At 49.0% G+C, this 9,963-nt stretch overlaps 1 protein-coding gene across 1 annotated transcript; it reads right to left on the bottom strand.

Moving 5' to 3' along the window:
- Positions 1-2,242: 2,242 nt before the first annotated feature.
- Positions 2,243-9,161, bottom strand: LOC125518775 (potassium channel KOR1). The gene is made up of 13 exons (XM_048683644.2): positions 8,725-9,161; positions 6,059-6,283; positions 5,565-5,628; positions 5,138-5,477; positions 4,745-5,040; positions 4,507-4,587; positions 4,302-4,400; positions 3,955-4,176; positions 3,664-3,852; positions 3,481-3,556; positions 3,077-3,371; positions 2,864-2,985; positions 2,243-2,772 (listed from the first exon to the last, which is right to left on the bottom strand). Exons 1-13 carry the CDS (start codon positions 8,967-8,969, stop codon positions 2,510-2,512), a joined length of 2,517 nt encoding a protein of 838 aa, XP_048539601.1. The 5' UTR covers positions 8,970-9,161; the 3' UTR covers positions 2,243-2,509.
- Positions 9,162-9,963: the final 802 nt, after the last annotated feature.

A 9,963-nucleotide genomic window follows, 5' to 3' on the forward strand; every position in this document is an offset into this window, starting at 1 on the left:
GAAGGCCGCCTGATCGGGATCATAGCCAGCGGCCGGCGTGAACGCCCTTCGGCCGTCCTGGCTTTGCGTCTCCTCGGGATCGTAGCCAGCCCGACGCACCACCCTCGAAGATGAGGTGTTGCATGTAGTCCTCGTCGATGGCGGACGGCATTTCCTCGAACAGGTTACGGGCGTTCGGGAGATCGCCGGCCGGCGTCTGTCACGCGCGTTTCCTTGTGCCGCCGGACGACGAGCCACCGACCACCGGGGTGGCGTTGAGGTCGATGGGCGCGGGCGCGGGCGTGGAAGGCACGACCACGCTCACGTCGGGTGAGCACTCCCCGGAGAGGCTGCGGGTAGACGTGGAAGCCGGGGACCGGGTTGCAAGCCGATGCGCGGGGTGAGTCGGGCATCACCATTCGAGGAAACGCCGACGAGCCGGTGCTAGGCGCGGCGACAGCGGCTTGGACGAGGCTGTGCTGGCTAGGGTTTACCCCAAGCATGTAGAGCACCTCCCTCGTTGCTGCGGCGACGCGGGCGTTGGTGAACTCCTGCTGCGCAGCGGCGACGGCGGCGGCCTGCGCAGCGGCCTCACCCCTCGCGTCTGCGTCGTGCCTCCGGCCCTTCCTCTTGGCCGACTCCCTTGCCCGCTGTTCGGGCGTCAGTGCCTTCTTCGGCTTGGTCACCGTGGTGGTCTTGCGCGGGGCACGAGGCTTGCCTTTCTCGGAGGGGGCGACGGCGCCGGACGAGGCGAGGGAGGTGAGGCCGGCGGCGGCGTCGAGGTCGAGGTCGAGGTCGATGGCTTCCTCCATGACTGGTTGGGGGACGGGGGCGCGCGCGGGCGGGAGCGTTTTTGGGGGAAATGGGGGGAAATGGTGGTGGCTGCCACCGACAGGCGGGCCCGGGGAGAGGAGTAGGTGCGCGCGCGCGTCCGTCTCGTGTCCGCGCCGACGCAAATCCGGCTCAAAATTGAACCTGGAATGGGTCGCCCGCGGATGAAAAATGGATGCGCATCCGTTTTAGTCGGCGCGTTGGGCCGTCACTTTTGTCCGCACCGATCCAAACAGACGTGGATAGACGAAATGGGTCGCCCCATTGAAATTGCTCTTATAGACTACCAGACCGATTACAGATAACACTGCGAACGTACACCACATCAGCATATCCCACGATGCGCACTCCTAAAGACGACGCAAGGGATTCGGAACGGAGGGAGTAGCACCCACCCACCCACCCACTTCTCAGGGATGCAACCTCCCAGCCCGCAAAAGGAACTAGGTCTAGAGCACACACACAGAGGCAAACCATCCCGAGAAATCCCACAAGCCGGGCTCTCTAGAACAAAGGAACAAACATCACAAAATATCTAACACATAAGTCTAGATCCGAAAGACAAGTTCAACTAAAACACGGACAGAGGCGATAATCGAGCAGGAGCAAGACAGGGAATTGTTCCAGAGCATGAAGCTGCAAGGCAGGACCAGCAAAACAGGTCACGCGGCAGTGATTCTGTCCGTCACCCTCCACCCCAAGGTTGCTCCGAAAATTTCTCCTGAAATCTGCTCAACTCTTCTTACACCCTCCATCATTATTCTTCGTCTTCTTGGGTTTACCTGCAAAATGAGCCAGTCATGCAACATTTTAACCATCAGGTTTGTACAAGGGTCAGAGACCTTGTTTCTATCAAAAACTACACTATTTCTCACTTTCCAAATGGTCCAGAAAACCGCCACAATGCCCACAGTCACCAGAGATTTCTCATTTTTATCAAACTGTTTCAGCCAGACCCCAAACAGGTCTTGTATAGGGCCAGGTACCTGTTTCAAATCAAAAGCGCATTGGATAATATTCCACATCATTTTCGCCATGGAACATTTCAGAAACAAATGAGCTACGCTCTCATTCTGCATTCAGAAGTGGCAAGTCTTATCTCCTGTCCACCCTCTACGAAGCAAATTATCCCTAGTCAAAATGCTATTGCGCAAACCCAACCATAAAAAAACTTTCACCCTGGGTGGCATCTTAGTCTTCCACAGGAATTTATGCGGGTATTTCACCCCATTTTCAATCAGGAACCTGTAGTATGATTTAACAGTGTAAATCCCCTTTTTATCTAGAGTCCAGAAAATTCTATCTCTGTCCCTATTCATAATCACAGTTGAGAAAATTTCTTTGATGTGTTCCCACAGTTCCAAAGAATCTCCATAAAGAGTTCTTCGAAAACGCTAGCTAACACGAGGGTTCTCTTGAGAGTACAGAAGAATTTCTCACACTTCCGGATGGACTTTGTTTGACACATTTCATTTCCATTTACATCTCATTTCCATCATCACAATCTGTACATCGTGGAGAGAAGGGCTCGCCTTCTTTCTTATCTACCTATGGGTACAACAATCGGCACGCGAAAAAGGCTCGCAAATCATGGGAGGCTAATCCTACACTACATAAATACCTGGCAGGAAAAAGAGATCAGCAAAATTTTGCTGGAAGAACATGACTATTCTTCTTATTCCGTTCCATAGCACGCCTTCTACTCGCTCTGCCCCGTGCCGTCATCGCCTCCGACCAGATAGAGCTTCTGGCCATCATGGACCATGTCGACCTCCTGCACCCTCGCGCCGTCCTCGCCGAGCAGGCGCAGGCCTGAGCCGGACAAGCCCAGCTTCTCCTGCGCCGACCTGATGAGCCCGTCGATCGTGTGTGGGATCCACAGCGTCACCCCCTCTCTGCGCCCGGCGCCATCGTCCCACGGATGGTTGGGGAACACGGAGCATCGTCGCGGGTGCATTCTATCTGTGATCAGGAGAAATTTTGCAGAGGTCAGAAATGAACGTTGCGCAAGTGGTGGTTTCACTGACAGAGGCTGTGATGCTTCTGAACTTGCCTCTCACTTCTTCACCGCGGGCGGGGAACTTGGACAGCTCGTCGGCTTTTGCCTGCTCCAGCAGCATCATCAGCGGCTTGCTACCCGACTTTCGCCCTTCGTCCAGTGGCGTAGTGCCCCACCTGCACACATGGCAATGTCAGGCTCTACCATCATGAGCAATGTTGCAGACAGCAGACATGGTGGTTTCAAGCTTGATTGTGGTACTGGTACCTGTCGGTTGCGAACACGCTTGCGCCTGCGTCTACCAGCATCTTGGCCATCATGTACAGGCCATCTGCGGCGGCTATGTGGAGAGGACTGCGGTGGTCGTAGTCCTTCGAGTCTGGGTCAGCGCCGTAGGCTAGAGCCCTCCGAACGAAGTCGGAGTCCCCCTTCGACACCGCCATGCAGAGGTGGCTGCCGGCGTTCTCGAGGTTCAGCTTGGCTCCTCTGCCGAAGAGCAGCGCGGCCACCCGGTCATGCCCCTGCTTCACTGCCTCCAGCAGTGGCGTGTTCCCAAATTTGTCTGGTTTCGAACAAAAACCAAAGCAAGTGCACAAAATGTGTGATCAGTCACTGCATTGTGAAACCTGGAGAAACGGCAGCAGAGATGGCATCAAACTGAGTGGACATACCGGCAAGATCGATATCAGCCCCTTCGTGGATGAGGAACTGCGCAACGTCTTCGTACCCTTTGGAAGCTGCAAGATGCTGTGAAGAAGACGATGGTTACATGAGACATACATTACTGATGATCAATATAAGGTAGTACAACACAACATTCATGTTGATCACATGAAATTCTAAGCTGTCCTTACCAAAGGAGACCGCCCGTCATAATCGGTATTCTTTGGATCGGCTCCTGCCCGGATTAAACCCTTGAGCTGATTAAGGTCACCGTAAAAGGCAGCACTGTTTACTCTCAAGGTCAGCTCTGCCTCTTGCTTCCCTATGTGGAATGTGATATCTGATTCTATTTGTTTGACTCGTCCGCCATATTCATTGTTCTGCAGTCAAAGACAGGCAGGCAGCAAATCAGTAAAAAAAAATCTCCAGTATAGATTGTTATGATGTAACGGCTGTTTTGCTGATTGTTTACGGTTGCGTACATCAGTGAGGTTGCTCAAAATTTTCCTTCCGTCGACAAAGTAGATCTCCAGTATGTTTGTGAATGACTGCTTATCGAGCCGCAAGAGCCTGCAAAGTTCGCAAACACGAACACTGTATGGCTGTGGGATGTTGCAAAGGATAGCGATTTCTCCGAAAGAACTCTCAGGCTCCAACATCAAAATAGTCTCCTCTTGACCGTCTTCGCCGATGCCAACACCTTCCTGAATAGCATAGGAATTGTACAGTAAGTGATAGTTTGGTCCAAAAGGAACTCCATAAGCAAACCTGTCTGGTTACTAAAGTATGTATGAAAGAATTGGGCAACTATCACTAGGCCTGAACTCACCAGCGCACCGTGACAGACAAAGTATATCTGATCAACTGCACTGCCTTGCTCCAAAATAACCTCTCCTGGTAGGAAGAACTCTTCTTGGAGTCTGATGACCTGCCAGGAGCAAGAACACGTTAGAGAGATCTTCGGGATATTTTTCAAACTTTATTTCACACAATATATCAGCATACATAATTTTGGCCGAGAAAGGAATACTTACAATCTGTTGAATGAATTCTGCTGAGCAGCCTTTGAACAGTGGAGTGCTTTCAACATATGGCTTATACAGTGTTTGAGAAATCTGCAGACACAATAACATTTACCATCAATCACTACAGAGAACACAGTTGATACTCCATGTAAAGATATAAATACTTGCGAAGCATTAGCATCAGAGCCTCAGAAGTTAGAACAGTATCACAGAAGGATAGGAAGAGATCCAAAATATAACTCGTTACCTTTGCACGAATTGAAATAGGGATATCCTGAAGTACAGAAGCTTCAGTGTAGCTGCTCTCATACTGCAACCTCAGATGCCCCTTGATCTGTTCCCTTATCTCTTTCCCAAGTTTATTCCTGTTCATATACCTGATGACTTCTTTCATTTTGTCCCTGAATCGCTCGGTTCTCGAGCCTTTGACGATAAGCGCAGTCATGTTACCGATGAGGTAAGCGCCAAGAATCATATCAAAGGAGACATAGATCATGACAAATATCATTTCCCTGACATTTACAGCATGAATGTCACCATAACCTGCAGAGGGAAAAGGTCTCAGCATTTCAGGATACGGAACACATTCCAAGTTTCTGAGAAAACTGAGATGGCAAGGCAACATGAGACCAAAACTTACCAACAGTCGCCATTGTGACGATTGCAAAGTACAGTGAGGTGGTATAAAGCTTGATAAGATCAAGCTCCCTGAAATGATCATAGCTGTACTCCCCCAACTTCAAACTCCCTATCCATGTATTTCCTTCCATTGACTCGGGTAGCGTTGTGGCCAGGTAATAGAAGATACAGGCTGCTGTGTGTGTGCAGTAGATCTCCACAACTATGAGTTTCACTATTCTTGTGAACAGATAATTCACGCGGATATCCTTTTCCAGATCCCTGAAGAACTCTGTTACCTTCAAAGCTCGTGTTAAACGGATCCACAATAGGTATCTTACTTCTTCTTTACTGCCGCAAGCCTGTTTTTCAGTTCATGATATAAACCGTGAGCAGAAAATTTCAACATGTCAACTAACTAGAAATGAAAAATATTAGCAAAGGGTAACCTTGTAGATAATATCCCATGGGAAGCAACCAAGGAGATCAAAAATGAAGCTTGATTTGCAGTACCTGGATCAAGTGAGCAAATAAATCAGAGGTTAGAAGTCAGGTTTGAATTATTGCATGACATGTTCCAGAAAGTACACAAAGCAAAAGCCTTAATATGATATTGCAAGAATAAAGTTAAATGTACAACATGCAAATGCCCTACTATAATATTGCAAGAATAAAGTTAAATGTAGAACATGCAAATGCCCTTCTGGAAAAGCATTTTCATTTCGAAAGGCCGTAGCTGACTTTATTAAGAGAGAAGTAAAAGTTAAAGTACAGCAAGGCAACACAGTAAGCACTTCCATGTCAGCAATATAAAAATAATTGAGAGGTCCAGCATATCATTCTTGAGATCCACCATTTTAATGATTCGGATGGTTTATAATAATGCAGGGCATTTTCCGGTTATTGTAGTGCACTTTCAAGCATAAGATGAGGAAATATTTACCGGAGGGCAATAGAGGTCGGATTGCGTACGATGCGGTACGTGTCGGGGTCGCGGTAGGCCACGAAAAACTTGAGAACAATATCAATGAGGAAGGCAATCTGCCCAACTATGTCCAAGACGAACAGTTTGTCGGGGAGGCCCCGGAAGAAGCCGAATTCGAAGGGCGTAAAGAAGGAACTGTACACCGCCCAAACCAGTATGAACTTGGTCCATAGCAGATACCACCTGCAGGGAGACATATCAGTAAATTGACACCCTCCTGCTGTTGCCATAGTAAAATGTCCATTTGTGATTTGTTGAAGGGAGCAAAAGATTACATAAAAACCGACTTTAATTTATTTACCACAGTTACTGACTGACAATCATACAATTTGCTCTCTGAAAAATGTCAAGTTGATTGGGAGAGTGGCTACTGTAGAAGCCTAGAACCACACACTACACTGCCTTTGCAAATTAGGTCAAAAGCATTAAAGCATTAATTAGGCCAAACGTGCCCGATGTTTAAGGATTGGTGCACACAGTGTTAACCAGTTGTCTTCGGTGAGATCACACGCATACTCCATGATGCACATGAGCATGTCAGGGGTGGGTGATGTGGCCATGAGTGGGTTCCTCCTGTGCACCGATCCTCCAACGGTACTCATACTAGTGGTAAACTAATTGGGTCGATCGGAACCACTTGGCGCGAAATAAATTTAAATGACGATGCGTCTGTCACGGAGCCACCTCATCTCTAACAAGATCTGTTACAATCACATCCATTTTACTTTATAGTACATCATCAGATTATTATTATTTTGCAATTTTCATGTACTCGTAGTGCCACTTTTACATAACCACAGAGCGTACACGCTCAGCTGTAATAATCTATAGCCCTGCTGAACTTAAAATTTTAGTCATGAGCACACAGTTACGACAAGTCGGAGACTTTCTCGAAAAAAAAAGTCAAGACATCGAGGAGGGAAGACATTGCAAATGTCTTACGGTATATGCGACTCGCTCTGTAAACAAATGTACTAAGACGTTTTATATACGAACTGGATGTCACCAATTCTGTCTGATTATGCTAACACTGTCCACATCATGCCCATGGATTAGCTGTCAAGAGATCCCACACATGGCCGCAGAACTGATTGCTGCTCTAAGCACACCCAGTTAAATATTTCCCCCGGGATAACGACTCCAGCTACCTCACCGCCGGATTAGCGGCGCTAAACCAACCCGGTCATCCTGATGAATACTTTAGGCGGTTCAAACTATGAACCTGGCCAAGTCAGCCAAGAAACGAAATGGGATTTGGGGAGCACGACGTACGTTGGCGAGAACCAGGCGGCCGCACACCTGGTTGGCGCGGAGGAGGAAGCTTGCTCGTGCAAGCCATATATATAGCCTACTTGTCATGTTGTGGTAAGCAGAGACCTCTGTGCTATACTTGGATTGGTATGTATAGCTGGTGATAACAGCTATATGCATATGCGCACGTAGTTGACGCGGCTTAAATCCTCTGCTAATTTACCGAATACTTTTTCTTTTAGGAAAATTTTACTGATGTGTATGCCTGCATATATTTTTTTTGAAAAGAAGGATGTAACCCCGGCCTCTGCATCTGGACGATGCATAAACCATATATATACCGTACGATTTTCTGCTCTTCTTGCACGCCGTGCTAAACATATCCCAAGTTGAAGGTTTTGAAAAACCAGGAAAGAAAAGGAGAGGTAGTAGAAAGACGAGAGTCACGAAACGATTTTCTGTGGAGTGCTTTGGGTACTCTCTCATATCATCCACGTACGGGGCTAAAAGCGGATAATGAAAGGGCCCGGGTCTTTCATGGGATAATTCATCAGGGTGCCACTAGCTTCCACCCTTCTTTTCAGATTCACGGGACAACATTTCACCCTTGTATATATTCAAACAAACAAAAAACTGTATCTCACTTTCATTTTCATGGAAGGAGACAATCAATTTTCTCCGACCACAGCATGTCGATCGCATCCCTCCTTTTTATCAGGCCATAGTTTATCAAGCCGTGGAAAAAGAAAAAAAAAAGGGAAGTTAAATTGTGCTGTCTATTTCCCGGCGCATTTATCTAGACAAACGATCTCTGCGAGCAGGCATGCTTCTAGCTCAAAAGAACTGAAAAAATTAACCCGACTAGAATCGGGACGCGGAAAAGGGAAGCTAGTAAAGCAAAAGCAATCTGCTATCCCGGTTTCTATGGCCCCCGGACACGATCCCGTGAACGCCGGCGTAGCTGTAGCTACCTACACCTACATGCTATGCTACATGTGGCTGCCTGCCTGCCGACGAAGCAAGCTTGCCTGCTCACGGCGCACCCTGCTGGCGAGCTCATCAACAAACGACTGGATCGCGGTCAGGAACAATGCACACACTGTTGGACGGAACGGGAACGATTGGATGAGGCCAGAGTAAAACCAGAAATTACGAGGGGGAAAATAGGAGTACTTCTGCGGCTTGGGTTTATTTTATTTTATTGAGAAACTGCTTGTGTTTGTAATTGTAGCAACAGCAAAACGACCGATCGAGCTTCCAGAACACGCCGGCGCGACGGCCAGCGTGCGCGCGGAAGCATCGAGAAGCCAGGAAGGAAAATGGAGAGAGCCGGGGAGGGAGGTGGGGCGTGTGCTGTTGTTGCTGCTACGTACTTGTTGTCGGGGAGGATGATGTGGTCGTGGAAGAACCCGTCCTCGCCGTCGACGGCGGGGCGGCGAGGGGGGCGCCGGCGGCGCGGGCCGAGCCGGAGGTCGGAGCCGAAGAGCGCCAGCCGGCTGTTCCGCGACGACTGGAGCCGGTCGCGCACCTCCTCCACCTCGTACTCCTTCTCCTCCTCCTCGACCACCTCCATCTCCGTCTCCTCCCCCACCCTCCTCTTCGACCCCAGCCTGCCCATCGCGCCGCACGAGCTAGCTAGCTACCGCGCGCACGCACGAACGCCGCGGCACGAGCACGCCGGGCCAAGGCAGCGCTCCAGTGGAAGCAAGCAAAGGATGGTGGAGCTTCGGTACGTTTCGAAAGCCGAGCTTTGGTGAGTGGGGCGCGATGGGAGCTGGACGGGAGGCGGGCTGAGGGAAGGCGGCGATGGACGGGCTTATTTATAGGGTGAACAGTGGCAGCCGGCAGCGGGAGGTGGAGGGGTCGAGTCTTTATGACCACGGTGGCCCGACTGTGCGTCGGTTACAACGGGCGGCAACCCTTTTCTGAAACCTATTCAAGATTTGGCCCTAATTTAGAAAAATCGAGATCTAACCCTTTTGCTATCGTCAGGGTTTATGGCAGTAGGAAACATCTCTACCGCCAAACATACTGGTGGTAGCCTGTACAATCCTACCGTCAAGATGCTTGGCGGTAGGTACGAGCACGTACTGTATTCAACACTTAGGAAAATTTTACGGTGGGGCATGCAACCCTATCGTCAGAGACTTTGACGATAGGCTGTTAGACTCTATCGCCATGAACCTTGACGGTAGCAAAAAGATCAGATCTCAAAATTTTATTAAACTAGATCAGATTTTAAATAGATATCAGAAAAAGATTAAAACACGAAATTTAGCCACCACAGACGGACGACGGCCGTGGCCGGTCATCTCATTCCCGGACCGACGAGAGCTCCATGAAATGACGAAAAAACAACAACAACAACAACAAAAAATCTCTTTTCGGACGTGTAAATTTTGCTACTGCCTGGATGTCGGGAGTGAATACACTGCTCGAAAAGGCAGAGAAATGGATTACTCTGCTGTTCGCTCGTGAAACAATGGCCTTGGGTTATCATCAAAAGAGAAAATGGCCTAGGAAATTGATGGCCGTAGAATATTTTTGTTGCGCTGCCTCGTGACGGCAGCTATAGCTATGTTTCAGAGAGAGTACTGTGTGGGCATTTCTTT

This window comes from Triticum urartu, chromosome 7A, assembly GCF_056163025.1.
Source record: "Triticum urartu cultivar PI428250 chromosome 7A, HENAU_Tu73, whole genome shotgun sequence".
Classification (NCBI taxonomy): Eukaryota; Viridiplantae; Streptophyta; class Magnoliopsida; order Poales; family Poaceae; genus Triticum; species Triticum urartu.